The sequence below is a fragment of the Thamnophis sirtalis genome, unplaced genomic scaffold (assembly GCF_051295495.1).
Source record: "Thamnophis sirtalis isolate CommonGarterSnake01/CBP01778 unplaced genomic scaffold, rThaSir2_p1.2 scaffold_2, whole genome shotgun sequence".
Classification (NCBI taxonomy): Eukaryota; Metazoa; Chordata; class Lepidosauria; order Squamata; family Natricidae; genus Thamnophis; species Thamnophis sirtalis.
Window position 1 is genome coordinate 16,419,037 of NW_028261382.1, and position 16,962 is coordinate 16,435,998.

Below are 16,962 nucleotides of genomic sequence, written 5' to 3' on the forward strand. Positions count from 1 at the left end.
CACTTATCAACTGGGCTACTAAAGTGATTCACTTAGCAAACAAGGGCAAGAAAGGTGGGCAAATGTGGGCAAAACTCACTTAACCACTGTCTTGCTTAGCATTGTAAATTTTATGCTCAATTGTGGTCGCCAGTTGAGAATTATCTGTAGTAGCTTACTGACAGAGCAGGGGAGCCTGATCTCCTCTTCTGTCCAAAATGTTACATTAAAATAGGAATAAGAAGAGGCCTCCTCAGAAACACCTCCCTGTTATGCAATACCTATCGAGGTAGTCCTCGAATTGCGACCACAGTTGAGTCCAATATTGAGACATTTGCCAAGTCATTTACGACCTTTCTTGCCACATTGGTTAAATAAATCACTGCAGTTGTGAAGTTAGTAACACGACTGTTAAGTGAATCTGGCTTGCTCACTGACTTTGCTGGTCAGAAGGTCACCAAAATGGATCATGTGACTCCAGGACCCTGCAAACAGTCATAAGTATGAAGTGTCTGAATTTTGATTACATGATCATGGGGATGCTGCAATAGTCATAAGTGTGGAAAACGGTCCTAAGGTTCACTTAACAACTGCCTTGTCGGTCATGGAAATTCTGCCCCCCCCCTCCTATTGTGCCGGGAGTCAAAGACCAACTGTTGGTTGCTCCAAAATTTAATTTCCCATAATCTACATGCTAATTTGACCCGTTCACTTTTGTCGTTTTAATAAAGACTTCAGTTCTCTGCATCACTTTGGAAATGTAAGCTCTAAATGAAGCCCTAAACTTAGTGGGGTTCTTCCTTATAAATAAATCACAGATTGCTCTCTTTATTCCTGTTAAGACGACCAAAAAGTACCAACAAATTTCTTCCTTTTTCTTCTTCTCTATGTCACCAAGTTCCCTCTCTCCCTAATAAGGTAACCAGCAGAAGTGTCAACAAAGCTGAAAACATGGCGAAGATATGCTGGCTAAGCAAACCATGTTTCCGTTGTGGTGAGAAGCAGAGAGTCAGCTCCTGTGACCTACAGCTGGCCCTTTAGCAAGTCATGAGTGCAAACTCAACTTTTCCTTCCTCTGCCAAGTCCTGCCAGCCTCCATCAGACCCTTTGGATCCCCAGGCCTTTGTCAAAAGAAACACAACTGACACCTTCCTTCAGTCCCACCAAGGAGGCATCCTGTGTTTCCCCCTTCCTAGGCAGCCCCTGCCTCTCCTCCCCACCTGTTTACCCAGCCGGCTCCAGCCATACCTCTGAGCCTTCAGCGTTGAAATGATCCAGAGCCTGCTTCCGGATTTCTCCTTTGATGGAACCGTCCAGGCGCTGCAGAAAACAATGGCGAAGAGGTAAACCTCAACTTGAACCCACCCCAGCGGCCTCCCATGTCTCCTCCAGAAACTCAACTCTCCTGCCGATGGTTTCCTTCAGCTTAGAGCAAGACAACAGTCTAAAAATAACCATGATTAAAAATAACTCAGGCTGTTCCTGCTGCTGGGAATGGTGGCCAGGTTCCTGCAGCCAAGCCAGGCATAATCTATTAAGCGGATTTATAAATAAATAAAAAAAGAGACAAACAGAGATCAGGGAAAAAGTAAGCCACACTGAGAAGTGTGTTTCCCCAGGGTCTGGATTAAATGATATCTTAAAATGGATTACACACTATGATCAAGGGCTGAACAATATGTAGGTTAATACAGGTAGTCACAACTGAAACTGTCCCAACTGAGCTCACCATTTCTCTGATTAAAGTGAGTTATGCCCCATTTTACAACATTCCTTGCCACAATTGTTAAGTGGATCATCGCTTAGTAACAAGGTTGTTAAATGGATCCGATTTCCCTGTTGACTTGCTTGTCAGGTCACAAAAGGGGACCCCATGATCCCGGGACAGTCTGATGGTCATAAATAGGAGTCAGTTGCCAAAGCATCTGAAATTTGATCAGGTCACCATGGGGATCCTTACAAAGGTCGTAAGTGTGAAAAATGTCACTTTTGTCAGTGATGTAACTTCGGTCACTAAATGTACTGTCGTAAGTCGAGAACTACCTGTATTAGCTTTTTTTTTTTTTTTGAAGCTACAGTTCCTTTGAATTTATTTTTTATCACTGTTACATTGTTTTGATCTTTGTTCAATCTCACTATTAGTTTTGGGTTTTCTTCCTTTTTCTAAAAATTATTTGTGTTTTGCTTCTTTTTTCTTATTGATTAAAAGCAATAATTTAAAAAAGGAGACCCAGCAGATTTTATTCCGCTAATTGCTGCTGACTGTAGGGACCGGTCCTCATCTCCGTTTCAAGGCCATTGAGCTAGCGCTATCTGAAGGTATTTTTGCAGTCATGTGGCCAGCATGATGTCACAGGGCGCTTTATTTCCCACTGAAGTGGTAGCTGTTAATCTACTTGCATTTGCATGCTTTGGAACTGTGAGGTTGGCAGGAGCTGGGGCAAGGATCACTAAAATTAAAAGCAATAAAAATAACTAAAATAATCTTTCTCAGTAAGCAGAAAAAAACTTTCCCATCTGGTATCTTCCAATGCCTGCCAAGGGAGAACAGAAAGTAGAACCCTTGCCTATTTAGCCAAGATCCTCCAGAAAAGCTGCATGGTTCAGTTATCTGCAAACATTTCTCTTAAAGCTGGTCTTTCTCCCGCATTACCAATAAGGCAAAATACACTTGAGTGCCTCCTGCTGCCCCACCACCATATCTATCTATCTATCTATCTATCTATCTATCTATCTATCTATCTATCTATCTATCTATCTCCATCCATCCATCCATCCATCCATCCATCCTTCATGCCTGTCTATCCATTCTTCATCTGTCTGTCTATCTATCTCCATCCATCCATCCATCCCTCATATCTGTCTCTCCATTCTCTATCTATCTATCTATCTATCTGTCTGTCTGTCTGTCTGTCTGTCTATCATCTATCCATCCATCCATCATCAAATTCCTGGTCTTCACCTGGAAAGGGTAGTGTTTGATGGCCAAGTACTCCGCCAAGATGTCCAACATTCTCACCATCTGGGAGAAAATGAGGACTCGGTTGCCCCTCGTGCGGAGCCTGCTGAGCAGTTTGTCCAGAAGGATGAGTTTTCCGCTGCTCCTGATTAAAGACTAAGAAGACAAGATTTACCGTGAGGTGGTGGTTCAATACCTGATGGAGCACAGTTGACTGAGCAACTGAGTATCATAATGGTTTTAGTGGATTAAGAGAAGCAACAATGAACATGAATACAAGGAGGGCACCCCTTGTTCTAATTCACTTGGCCATGAGCTCAGTAGGTTCGCTTAGGCAAGTTATATCTGTTTCCTTGAAGTAATGATTTTTATAGACCATTTTCCATAATCTACCCCCCTCAAATGGGTGGTTATCTTGGTTGGAGGGAACGGACTTTCAGTCTAGATCTCAAGTTCCTGTGAGACCACCTGAAGCCTCTGAGATATTTGGGAGCCTTATATAATGTTAAGCATCAGAACTTTTTAATCTATTCCACAACTATACCTCAATTCTTCTATAGCAATAGCAATAGCAGTTAGACTTATATACCGCTTCATAGGGCTTTCAGCCCTAAGCGGTTTACAGAGTCAGCATATTGCCCCCAACAACAATCTGGGTTCTCATTTTACCCCCTCAATTCTTCTATAGCAATAGCAATAGCAGTTAGACTTATATACCGCTTCATAGGGCTTTCAGCCCTAAGCGGTTTACAGAGTCAGCATATTGCCCCCAACAACAATCTGGGTTCTCATTTTACCCACCTCGGAAGGATGGAAGGCTGAGTCAACCCTGAGCTGGTGAGATTTGAACAGCCGAACTGCAGAACTGCAGTCAGCTGAAGTAGCCTGCAGTGCTGCATTTAACCACTGTGCCACCTCGGCTCTCTCCTTCTCCAGGAAGGAGAGAGGGAGGGGAAATAGAGAAGAGAAGGATGACAGAGGGAAGAAAGGAGGGAGGGAGGGAGGGGAGAAAGAGAGAAGAAAATGATGGATAAGATAAAAATATGGTGTATGGAGAACGGAAGAGCCAATAATTGCTTTTGGGAGTTGACAGTAAGGTGAATTGATGTAAACATTTAATAATACAATATGATGTTGGCTATGTAATAGTATACATGTGCTTATATGTTATGAAAATGGAAAAATAAAAAAATGTTAAAGTTAAAAGATTCTTCTGCTTAGCCGCAGAACCAGCCTAACGATATGAGTTATGAGTTCCATCCCTGATTAAATCCTTAATTTCTTCGTTGAGATTCAGGCTTTAGCAATACGCGAGAAAAGACAGCCTTAAAGTAGTGGCAGGAAGTTTGCAAGATTCAGACTTGCAAAGTTCTGCAAATGTAGCCTTACAATAACGTAGAGTTAGCTCATCTAGCTGTGTTTCCTGTCTGATTTACCTGGAAGGGCTGACGTTACCATTCATTTTCTCCAAGCTCTACCTACCAGAAGCCTTTCTTGGTTGTTTTCCTTCTCATTCTCTTCTGGAGGTTTGATCAGGTAACAGTGATTGCAACATTTCTTCAGCTCCATCACGATGTTCAGGAAGCCGGAGGTGCTGCCACGTGTCCCCTTGGACAAGGCTTTGTAATTCCTTGTTAAAATCCATCTGAAGGGTCAGTGGACAACAAACATCAGTCTCGGCCCCTTTGACAGCTTCACGAAAGCAAGCTAGCGCATACACAATGCAGAATAATAGAGTTGGAAGGGAACCTTGGGGGTCTTCTAGTCTAATCTCCAGGTTGAACAGACCTTATACAAGTAGTCCTCAAGTTACAACAGTTCATTTAGTGACCGTTCAAAGTTACAATGGTATTGAAAAAAGTACCGTTTCCCTGAAAATAAGACCTCCCCAGATAATAAGCCTTCCCTGAAAATATTGCAGCAGAGCAGCAGCCATGAAATGACCATGCTCGCTGCCTCCTGCATCTCAAAATTAATAAGACCTCCATGAAAATAAGGCCAAGCGCTTATTTCGGTGGTCAAACAAAAATAAGACCCTATCTTACTTTCGGGGAAACACAGTAATTTATGACTGTTTTCATATTTGTGACTGTGATTGTGGTCACGTGATCAAAATTCAGAAGTTTGGCAACTGGCATGTATTTATGACGGTTGAGGCGTACCTGGGTCGTGTGGTCATATTTTGCGACCTTCTGACAAGCAAAGTCAATGGAGAAACCAGATTCACCTAATAATCAGGTTACTAACTTATCAATTGCAGGGATTCACTTAACAGCTGAGGCAATCAAGGTCATAAAATGGAACAAAATTCACTTAACACTTGCCTCGCTTAGCAACAGAAATTTTGGGCTCAATTGTGGTCGTAAGTCAAGGACTACTTATACCATCCTGGAAAAAGGGCTGTCCACTCTCTTCTTAAAAACCTCCAGGGATGAAGCACCCACAATTTCTGGAGATGAGTAACTGTGCTAACAGATTGTGGCAATTTTTAGAAATAAATAGCATGACGGCTCTGGGTTAGTTGCAGGGTTGAACCAAGAGGGAGTCAATGCCCTGCTTGAAGTCACTAACTAATTCTCAGTTAGTCCTCGTCTCTTAGCCCAGGCACCTTGCAGGGTTCTTGTTGAGACAAAACAAGAGGGGCTCTGCCATCATCTAGCTCACCTTGAGCCTCTCTCAGTAGGCGGAGGAGATTAGCAGAGTTAAAACAAGTTTGATCTTGGTTCCAAGTCATTCCAATTACACCTCTGCCACCCACATTTGCTTCTCCTAGAGTGCTTTTCTATCATACATTGAGCGCTTTGCTTCTGAACTGAGGCCAGACTGCATCGTTGTTAATTATTCAAATCTGAATGCTGTCAATTTTAAGACATTGTGTTCATTGGCTTATCGATCCCGTACTCGCTCAATCGGCTGTCAGTTTTTAATTTATGTATGTTTATGGGGAGGGGAGGAGTGAGCTTCGATTATAACTCCCTAGGGGCCTTCTTGGGTGACTCGTGATGGCCAATTTGAATGAAAGCCAGCTCAGAATGGCAGACGCCTGCTGAGTTGCAACAGGAGACATCCCAAAGTCTCCAATCTTGCATTTAGGCTGGGGAAGAGGACAAAGATCACTTGGAATCTGATTGGTTGAAGACCAGTAGAAAGAGGTTGGGCAGCCTTTTCCTGTGTGCAGGAAATCCAAGCCCCATGCTAGTTTTACTTCTTTCCTAAGACAAAAGTTACTTTGTGGTGCCCATGCTGAATATTCCTGGCCCACCACCAGAAGAACCCTTACTTGTAATACTGCTTCTGGAGGGCAGACATCTCCACCCGCAGGATCTGCTCCACTTTGGCTGGGAGGGATTTCTCCACGTCCTTCTTCACCCTGCGCAGGAGAAAGGGCTCCAGCACCTTATGCAGGTTCTGGTACCCGTTCTCTCGTCCTCTGCCATGGTCATTTTCAAAGTCTTCCCAGGATTCAAACCTGACAGCCACAGATAGGGCAAGGGGGTGGGGAAGAGAGAGAGAAGGAAGCAGGAAGAGAGAGAAGGAGAAAGAGGGAGAGAGGGGGAGAAAGGAAAGGAGGGAGGGAGAGAGAGGGAGGGAGGAAAGAGAGGGGGAAGGAGGGAGGGAGGAAGAGAGAGGGGGAAGGAGGGAGAGTGGGGGGAGAGAGAAGGAGGCACAGAGAGAGAGAGAGGGAAGGAGGGAGGGAGGAAGAGAAGGAGAAAGAGTGAGAGAGGGGGAGAGGGAGGGAAAGAGGGGGAGAGAAAGGAAAGGAGGGAGGGAGAATGGGGGAGAGAGAGAGGATGAGAATCACTCAGGCATACTCCAAAACTAATTTTGCCGATTCAAAACAGGCCTTATTGAAGCATTATCTAGTCCTCGCATGGTGAACTTATGGCACGCATGCCACAGATGGCATGCGGAGCCATTTGTCAGGACACGCAACGTGTTGCCCTGTCAGCTGGCCAGCGCGCATGTCAGGGACCTTCAGGGGGCTTCCCTGAAGCTCCGGAGGGCCGTTTTTAGTCTTCCGGAGACTTCAAGGAAGCCTCCTGGAGGTCCCTGAAGGCTCCGGATGACTAAAAACGGCCCTACAAGCAAATCAGAAGTCAGTTCCCAAACTTCTGGTTTGCTTGTAGGGCCGTTTTTTGCACTCCGGAGGCTTCAGGGAAGCTCCTGAAACCTCCAGAGGGCCTCCAGGTGGGCGGGTAGCCTTTTTTCCCCCTCCCCAGGCTCCTATAAAGCCTTTGGAGTCTGGGGAGGGCGAAAGAAATATGCAAAAAATGGGGGGTCGTGCAAGTCATGCGTGCATGCGCACTAGTGTGTGTCGCACATTGCAATATGGGTGCAGCACGCCCACGCACAACCCCCCTGCGCTCCCCCCGCTTATGGCACGCGAGCCAAAAAAGATTCGCCATTGCTGATCTAGTCCATTCTTCCTTTCTACTGGCAATGTAGACACAAGCATCTCACATCAGCTACACGCAGCCTCATTTATTTCTATGGAAATTCTCGGTCATCCAGGTCATGGTTGTCCCAAATGTGTATTTTTTTCAAGAAGGCAACTGAGCTTTCTTGCCTTTTGAAAAAGCATCTTTGGGGCCTCATTTATTTCATCGCTTAATTTTAACATAGGCTGCCCAGCTCCTTAGAGACTCTGGCCAGTGTTGGACATTTAAAAGAGGAAAATTATAAAAAAAATATAATTATAAATTTATGAAAAAATAAAATAAGAAAAGAACATTGTATTTTCAGAAAAGAGATGATAAAACTGATAAAAGTCTACAAATTTCTACACATTTTATTAAAAGCTTTCATCAACTACAAAATGCTTCTGTGAATGCTTCAGTTATCTAATAAAATTTGTTATTGAAAAAAAGTACAGATTAAGATTCCTGGCTCTTTTTTGCCACAATAAACTAAGAGATACATATTTTATTCAATAAGTTTTTATTAGGCTTGTATTGATAACTGCTGTGTAATAATTTGGTTTTCTAAATCTGTCTTGCTCTAAAGTCCATTTTAAGCTTTCAGTTTCATTTGCTTTAGCAATTCTTGCATTGTGTGGCAGCAAAAGCGTTACTCCTCAACTCAACTTACTTCTCTGGCATGATGAATTGCAGCAGGGACCACAGCTCCTTCAGGGAATTCTGAAGGGGTGTCCCAGTGATGAGCAGGCGGTGGTTGGACTTGAAGTCAATCAGTGTCTTGTAGAGCAAAGAATCGTCATTCTTCAAGCGATGGGCTTCATCAACACCTAGGAAGGCCCAGTTGATGCTTCCCAGGACAGTCTACAGATGGGTCACAATATAGCAATAATGCAGAACCATTTTAGGGAAGTCCTTTTACATCTGCTCTGGAAAACCTTCACCTGTGTCCCAAGCATGACAGATTGCGACATACAGAATAACAAAGTTGGAAGGGACCTTGGAGTTTTTTTCTAAATTCAACCTCCAGCTCAAGCAAAAGACCCTATACCATTCAGGACAAATGGCTGTCCAGTCTTTTCTTAAAAAAGCTCCAGTGACAGGACACCCTCAACTTCTGGAGGCAAGCTGTTCCACTGGTTAATTGTTCACATTGTCATGAAATTTCTGCTTAGTTCTAGGTTTCTTCTCTCCTTGTTTAATTTCCATCCCTTGCTTCTTGTTCTGGTACTTTGGAAAATAGGTTGACCCCCTCTTCTTTGTGGAAGCTTCTCAAATATTGAAACACTGCTATCATTTCTCCCCTACTCCTTCTTTTCACTAGACACCACCAGTTCCTGCAACTGTTCTTTCAGTTTCCATCCCCCTAATCATCTTTGTTGCTCTTCTCTGCACTCTTTCCGGAGTTGCAACATCTTTTTTACAATATGGTGGCGAAAACTGGATGCAGTATTCCAAGTGTGGCCTTACCAAAGCTTTATAAAGTGGTACTAGAACTTCATGTAATCTTGATTCTATCCCACTGTTAATGCAACCTAGGATTACATTGGCTTTTTTGGCTGCCACTGCACTATATTCGATGATATTCAACCCAAGGTAAAATTCTCCTGGTGGAGATATTTCACCTTCTCCATTTAGCTGAGCTGGCAAAGATCCACACGCAATCTAGGGTTTCTTCTATTATGGATAGGGAACCACAATATTTCTGGAATGAGTACTCTGACTCCAGATATTTTTACTATCAAGAAGCTGCATAGAAGAAGGAGAAATGGGAGCCGAACATGGCTGCTTACTGCTTCCCAAGGTTTTGTAAAGAAGTTATGTGGAAATATTCCTTTCTATATCAAGGATATAGAAAGTTCACTCACACACCCACACCCACACACCCAAGGTCTGTGGTTCCCAAGTTCTCCAGCACCATTCTGCCTACATCACAGTCCTTGGAAACCTCTTGGACCAAATGCTGAAGACAGACCCACATCTTCTCATGAATTACAATTGGACAACACACTGAAGTGTGGTGCAGAATTAAAGCAGACTGAAGATAGCTTACAAAGCAAAAGATAATTGCTCAAACATCTTAAGAGCAAATACAATGCAGATGTTACTCATATTGGTTCTTTGAATTCATGGTATTGTGATCGCTGTCTTTTGCACCTTAATGCTCCCAAAACATTCCTGGCTAGCAGGAGACAGGAAGGAAGGAAGGAAGGAAGGAAGGAAGGAAGGAAGGAAGGAAGGAAGGAAGGAAGGAAGGAAGGAAGGAAGGAAGGAAGGAAGGAAGGAAGGAAGGAAGGAAGGAAGGAAGGAAGGAAGGAAGGAAGGAAGGAAGGAAGGAAGGAAGGAAGGAAGGAAGGAAGGAAGGAAGGAAGGAAGGAAGGAAGGAAGGAAGGAAGGAAGGAAGGAAGGAAGGAAGGAAGGAAGGAAGGAAGGAAGGAAGGAAGGAAGGAAGGAAGGAAGGAAGGAAGGAAGGAAGGAAGGAAGGAAGGAAGGAAGGAAGGAAGGAAGGAAGGAAGGAAGGAAGGAAGGAAGGAAGGAAGGAAGGAAGGAAGGAAGGAAGGAAGGAAGGAAGGAAGGAAGGAAGGAAGGAAGGAAGGAAGGAAGGAAGGAAGGAAGGAAGGAAGGAAGGAAGGAAGGAAGGAAGGAAGGAAGGAAGGAAGGAAGGAAGGAAGGAAGGAAGGAAGGAAGGAAGGAAGGAAGGAAGGAAGGAAGGAAGGAAGGAAGGAAGGAAGGAAGGAAGGAAGGAAGGAAGGAAGGAAGGAAGGAAGGTCCTACAAAGGAATGGATGACTTCTCCAGAAGCAGCTCACCAACTACCGGTATGAAAATCTAGAACTTTCTGAAATATCTTCACTTCCAGTAGCAGCCACACTTTCTGAGCCAAAAATGTGAGGGCAGACAGAAGAAAGAAGATGACCAGGGTTTCTCTTTCCTCCAAGCAGAAACTGCCTTGGCCCATCACTCACCTTGTCTTTCAGGAGGATCTCGTAGGTTGTAATCAGCACATTGAACTTCAGCCGTTTGGTTTGAGAGTGGACCCACTCATACTCACGGATCTGAAGCAAAATAAATGAATGGGTCGGTTTGGCAATTTGACAAAGTGTGAATTTCACACACACACCCCAAAATTCCTGCAACCAGCAGAGCTAATTATACCATCTAATCATCCAACAGCTCTTCTTTTTTGTATGCAAAAGCCTTCACTCCACTCTAAGCCAAAATGAAATTTGATTTTACTTTTAGCGATAGCACTTAGACTTATATACTACTTCATGGTGCTTTACAGCCTTCTTTAAGCAGTTTACAGCCCTCTCTAAGCGGTTTAAGGAGTCAGCACCTTGCCCCCAACAACCTGGGTCCTCATTTTAACCACCTCTTAAGGATGGAAGGCTGAGTCAACTTTCCTGGCAGTTGGCAGAGTTAGTCTGCAATAATGCATTCTAATCATCGTGCCACAATGGCTCTTATACTGTCCGGAGAAAGCTGTCAGCTGTAGTCTATTCAACAGGGTTAAACAAAGAGTGGATCTGAGCATCCATGCCAACTACCCAACACATGAGAAGATGGCCCCTAGGTTGTTGAAGCATTTCCATGCCCAGTACCCAGATAAACCTAACTAATTGTTTATATTTCTCTTCTCTTTTCTCTTCCAGGTGGAGTTTTCTTTCTCCTACGGGGACAGCATGTCAGGTCCCCATAGATCCCTATCAGAATGCTAGCATTCTGGCAGGGAGGGCCCGGATGCCAGTTTACAAGTTTTTCTTGTTTCTGGTCCTTCCTTTATTTTGATGCACCCTACTGGGAATGGGAGGAGGAAGGGAATAGCCTGGGGCCATCTGTTTTGACTCAGCTCAGAGGAACCGAGCAAATGGCACCTGAAAACAGCTTCCTATCATCTTCTCAGCTCGAGTTCTCACAACAACTTTGCACCTGTGGATTGCCTCACCTCTGGACTAGACTAAGAAGAAGGTGTTTCTACAACTTTTAACCTAACAGTTTTGAACAGGAATTTCAGAGCCTGCCTTGCTTTCCTTGCTATCACTATCTCCCAATAATGGCACTTTCATTTTTATGTCATGCACCCTGCAGCTCACCCCACAAAACTGTAGAAAAAGAGAAACGTCTTGTCCTAGTCCCATTCAACCCCTTCCTCGATGCTAGTTTACGCACAGCATTCCTGCTCATCTGATCTCCGATGTACACAACCACGTTGACCTCTGGGGCCCAGATCTCAAACTCCCTCTGCCATGAGGTTAGGGTTGATAAGGGCACCACGATCAGAAAGGGGCCATAGAGCTGGTGCTGATAGAAGAGGTAGCAGAGGAAAGAAATGGTCTGGATAGTCTTCCCCAAGCCCATCTCATCTGCCAGGATGACACTGTTGTTCCTGAGGAAGCAGACAAGGAAAGGGGTCAAGCCAACAAAGCCATATTTTTCAATGTGCTCACTTTTTTCTTTTCCCTTTCAATTCTGGAGAACATCTGGAGGCAGGATATTCACCAATGCCTTCCATTGAGGATCTATATACTGCATGAACCAGAAACAAGGGCTGAGAAAATATCTACAGACCCCTCATATCCCGGACATAATCTATTTCAATTCCTCCCCTCAGGATGCCGTTATAGAGCATTGCATGCGAAAACAACCAGAAATAAAGATAGGTTCTCTTCTCCCCCCCCCCACTCCCTCCCGTGCCATCACTCTGCTGAACACTTAATTCCCCACAGCACTGTCTCACTTCTCACCTTTTCTCATCTTATTGTCTTTCCTGCTATCTTCTCCTATTGTTTTTTATGATTTATCAATTGTTGTTTGTAATTTATAATTAATGATTGCAACTATGACTTATGACCTAGGAACTATTATTTGCTGTTCATGTGTGCACTGTGAGCTAATGCACCAGAGGCAAATTCCTTGTGTGTGCAATTGCACTTGGCCAATAAAGAATTCTATTTGCACCTCACACGGCATCTGCCAGGGTTCACTGCATAAACAGGGCTTGTTATCCTCCCCTCAGTGTGACTGCTGAGTCACACACCAAACTGTAGGTCGCGTCGCGATCAGTGGTAAACTAAGGGCATATATTGTTCCAGTATCTGATTTTTTTCCCCCTATAAACGATGCTGCACTTCAATGGTTAGACGCCCTAGGCCAGCGATGGCAAACCGTTTTTGGCTAGCAAGCCATAAGTGGGGGGGGGGAGCGCAAGGAGGTGGTGCACAGGCATGCCGCGCCCATAATGTAATGCACAACGTCCCCCTGTGCGCATGCATGCATGAGAGTCACTCTCCCCATGTTATGCATGCTTTTTTCGCCCTTCCCAGGCTCCAGAGGCTTTATAGAAGACTGAGGAGGGCGAAAATAGCCTCCCCACCCCGGAGACCCTCAGGAGGCTTCCCTAAAGGAGGCTTCCCTAAAGCCTCCAGAGGGCCTCCGGGGAGGGGAGGCTCTTTTTGCCCTCCCCAGGCTCCTATAAAGCCTCTGAGGCCTGGGGAGGGCAAAAAATGGCTTTAAAAAAGGCTGAACTCAGCTGGCCAGCACATGCATGCGCACTGACCAGCTGACAGGGCAATGCCTCGCGTGTCCTGACAAATGGCTCCGTGTGCCACCTGTGGCACGTGTGACTTAGATTCACCATCCTGGCCCTAGACATTGGTATCTCATTATAGATCTTTTTTAGTGTTTATATTATATTGTGCTTTATTAATCTAGGTAAAGGTAAAGGTTCCTCTCACACATACAGTATGTGCTAGTCGTTTCCGACTCTAGGGGGTGGTGCTCATTTCCGTTTCAAAGCCGAAGAGCCAGCGCTGTCCGAAGACGTCTCCGAAGTCATGTGGCCGGCATGACTAAGTGCCGAAGGCACACGGAACATTGTTACCTTCCCACCAAAGGTGGTCCCTATTTTTCTGCTTGCATTTTTTACATGCTTTCGAACTGCTAGGTTGGCAGAAGCTGGGACAAGTAACAGGAGCTCACTCCATTATGCGGTGCTAGGGGCTCGAACCGCCGAATTGCCAACCTTTATGATCGACAAACTCAGAGTCTTAACTATTGAGTCACCACGTCCCTTTTTTCATTTTATTTATTAATCTACTTGCCTCCAAAAAGTTGCAGGTGCTCCAATGTTAATGGTTTTATAAGAGATTGGACAACCATTGTCTGAAACGATATAGGGTTTTCCTGCCTGAGCAGGTTGAACCAGAAGACCTCCAAGGTCCCGTCCAACTCTATTATTCTGGGTGAAACGTTCGTATATGCTGCAATTCCATGGATGATATACCCTATGCTAAATAAATAAATAACCATCTGAGCACATTGGGAAGAGACACTGCTTCAGGTCATCAAAAGAGGAGCACCCAAAGCCTCTTTCTGGACTATGTTTTTGGGAGGACGGATAAGAAGTACCAGCCCTCACTTACTTGCACCAAGAATGAGCCAACCAATTCAGGCCCTCCAGCTGATAGTCACGGAGTTCCAGATTCTCCCCACCAATGTAGGAAGGTTGGTTCTTCAAGGCCACAAAACGGGGTCTTTGCTTCAGCACCTAAGAGGAAGACATCTGTCAATTCTCCCAGCTTCACAAACCTGCTGTTCCGGGAAATTACAGGTGGTCCTTGATTTATGACCACAATTTTGAGCCCAAATTTATATCGCTAAGCAAGACATATTCTAAATGAATTTTGCCCCATTTTACGATCTTTCTTGCCACGTTTGTGAAGTGAATCCCTGCAGCCACTCAGTTAGTAACACATTGGTAAGCTGTGAATACAAGTTCCCTATTGACTTTGCTTGTCAAAAGGTCGCAAAAGGGGATCACACGACCCCGGGACACTGAAACGGTCAGAAGTATAAAGCAGTTGCCAAGCTGAATTCTGATCACATGACCATGGGGATACTGCAATGGTCAGAAGTGTGAAAAAATTGTCATATCACTTTTTTCCATGCTGTTGTGAAAACTGTTGTAAATCAAGGACTACCTGCACTGCATGTAACCTACCTGTATTATCTGATTGCATTCTGTAAAGGAGCCCAAGGCATAATTCTATACGGTTACTATATCATTGCTACAACAAGAAGTCTAAAAATGGCCCAGGACTTTTGCACAGTATTGTAAATCTTGTAAATAAACAACATATGGCTCAACTGTCCTATCTTTAGTTTGCAAGAACATAAAATTTTGTGATACGAAGGAAGGGAGGGAAGATCTGCAAATGGTGCCTAATTTTCCATGTAAAAAGCACAATATTCATTTTAACAAATTTAAGCTGAATTTAACAGCATCCTTCTTCAACATAGAAAAGTGGGCAGAAAAACACTCATCTGCCTTCATGACTCTGTTCACTGTCAGAACAACACTATTTTAATGATAAGTCATCTAAGAGGGGGAGGAGAACCTTAATTTGCATTCAGTACATTGTATTTTCAATTATGCAGTTGCTATAGGCCTCAATTGCCGTGAACTTTGTATTTTGGGGAAGCAGCGCCACCCCCTGCCCAAGAGGAGAATATAGGCCACGTGAGAACTAGTTATTCAGAGCCATGACTCTGCTGAACACCTAATTCTCACAGTGTGGTCTAATATGTGTATTTATCCATATAGTATGACTGTAGTATTATTATTTATCCTTCTTAATATATTCTTCCACTTATTGGCATGATGATGATGATGATTCTGTTGCTTTGTATGTACGCTGAGTGCTTCTGCACCAGAGACAAATTCCTTGTGTGTCTAATCACATTTGGCCAAATAAATAATTCAATTCAATTTAAATGGAAGCCAAAATGGGAAGAGCAACCTAAGGGGTTGTCATAAAGAAGAGGGAGTCAACCTATTCTCTAAACCACCTGAAAACAGGACAAGAAGCAATGGATGGAAACTAATCAGGGACAGAACCAACTTAGAAGTAAGTAGAAATTTCCTGACAGTTAGTACAATTAACCAGTGGAATGGCTTCCCTCCAGAAGTTGTAAATGCTCCAACATTGGAAGTTTTTAAGAAGAGATTGGACAACTATTTGTCTGAAATGGTATAGGCTTTCCTGCCTGAGCAGGGGATTGGACTAGAAGAACTATAACGTCCCTTCCAACTGTGTTTTTCTGTTAGACAAACCTTGCAGTCTCGAGTAGGCATGGCTTTGGAGTTGTTCCTACAGTTGAAGCTATCGATACAGTGCTGGAATTTTTTGCTGATCAGAGCTTCGTCTTCCCAGCTACATTCTGCGTAGGGAAGTCCCATCCACTTGCAAAGGTACTCTGGCTCATTAGAGGAGGACTTGCGATTGTGAACTGCAAATATTGGAGAAGGGGATAGAGGGGGAAGGGATGAAGAAATGCATGACAAAAGCCCAGTCATCTCCTTAATGGGCATGACTGAAATATCCAGCCAGGGATATTTGAGTAAAATACTTGACTGAGTATTGCAATCAGACATCTCTACCAATCTATATCATTAAACAAAGCATGTAAATCAGTAAAATGAATGAGTCACCTTACCTAGAAATTCAGTTCCAGGATTTGGCGATTTGTTTGTTTTCACCGCTGCACAAGAAATGAGAAAACAGCATCCATAAATGTAATTATTAAATTAATTATTTAATTGACATGCTGCTTTTATTATTATTTTTGAATAACAACTCAAGGTGGCAAACATATCTAATGCTTTTTCTTCTTCCATCCTTTTCCCCCCACAAAATAACCTTGTGAGGGGAGAGTGACTCGGTCAGGTCTGCCATCTTCAGCTTGGCACCTTGCTGGCATCCTGCCATCAAAGGCTAGGAGGAGGGGGACAAGGGAGGGGGAACAAATGGGCAATTTGTCAATCCTGAAGTGAACCTGGCTGAAGCCATCTTGGAGGCTTCAGGGTTGTCACACAATAGAGGGAGGGGGGATGCATTTGGTTCTAAAATGACTAGGTTAGCACAAGACAAAATATGACCATTTGTGAGTTCTTTTTGTAAAGATGTGAATAGAATCAAGGAAAGGTGTTTTCAGGAAGCATGCAATAAGTGTTTTTTTAAAAAAAAATTTGACTAAATCCTAGCTGTCTTTGGAACAAATTTAGGATTTTTGCCTAAATTGGATAAACTGCCTCGGGGTAACATTTGACACTGGACACACTCATTGCCAGGGGTCCATTAAGCTGCTGGCTTGAGTTTATAGGAATTGTAGTCCTAACACACCTTGGTAGACATTCAAAACCATTTCTTCTCAGAATTTGTAAAGCTTTGACCATGTGGAGAAGTACAACTCTCACAATATTTGGGAATTGCCAATTCCTAGCAAGCTCTCTGCATCCCTGGAGTTAACCTTGTTAAGCCAGTTTTTTTAAGGAAACACTTTTTAAGAGACAAGGGAATGTGCTGCAGAGCAAATTACAAGTTTTAATGTGTTTTCAAGAATGGCTCTGGGCCCCGAGCTGTTCTTAGAAAATTACAAACGGTGGCTGGTTGGAATCCAGGCCTTTCCTTAAAAGTGCAGTCAGCTGCCCAGAAAACCCAAAAATAGTAGCAGGAAAACCAGCACAATTGGCAGATGCCACCGGGCAAGGTGGATGCATCCTGTTATTGTGCAAATGATGCTTCAGATGTCATGTTGCAAGGACACAGCT

General features: G+C 43.8%; 1 protein-coding gene across 8 annotated transcripts in view; it reads right to left on the bottom strand.

The window, feature by feature from the left end:
* LOC106543510 (ATP-dependent chromatin remodeler CHD2) overlaps positions 1–16,962 on the bottom strand; it is a 71,458-nt gene that overhangs the window by 26,090 nt on the left and 28,406 nt on the right. For all 8 annotated transcript variants that reach the window (XR_015695431.1, XR_015695430.1, XR_015695428.1 and 5 more), the window contains exons 11-20: positions 15,849–15,893; positions 15,466–15,641; positions 13,775–13,899; positions 11,523–11,739; positions 10,319–10,408; positions 8,027–8,217; positions 6,219–6,407; positions 4,421–4,583; positions 2,942–3,094; positions 1,228–1,299 (exon numbers count right to left, since the gene is read on the bottom strand). Coding sequence is in view for 4 of the 8 variants with exons in the window: in XM_087704337.1 (XP_087560463.1) it covers positions 1,228–1,299; positions 2,942–3,094; positions 4,421–4,583; positions 6,219–6,407; positions 8,027–8,217; positions 10,319–10,408; positions 11,523–11,739; positions 13,775–13,899; positions 15,466–15,641; positions 15,849–15,893 (1,421 nt within the window). In the remaining 4 variants the exon portion in view is untranslated. The remainder of the gene's footprint in view (positions 1–1,227; positions 1,300–2,941; positions 3,095–4,420; positions 4,584–6,218; positions 6,408–8,026; positions 8,218–10,318; positions 10,409–11,522; positions 11,740–13,774; positions 13,900–15,465; positions 15,642–15,848; positions 15,894–16,962) is intronic.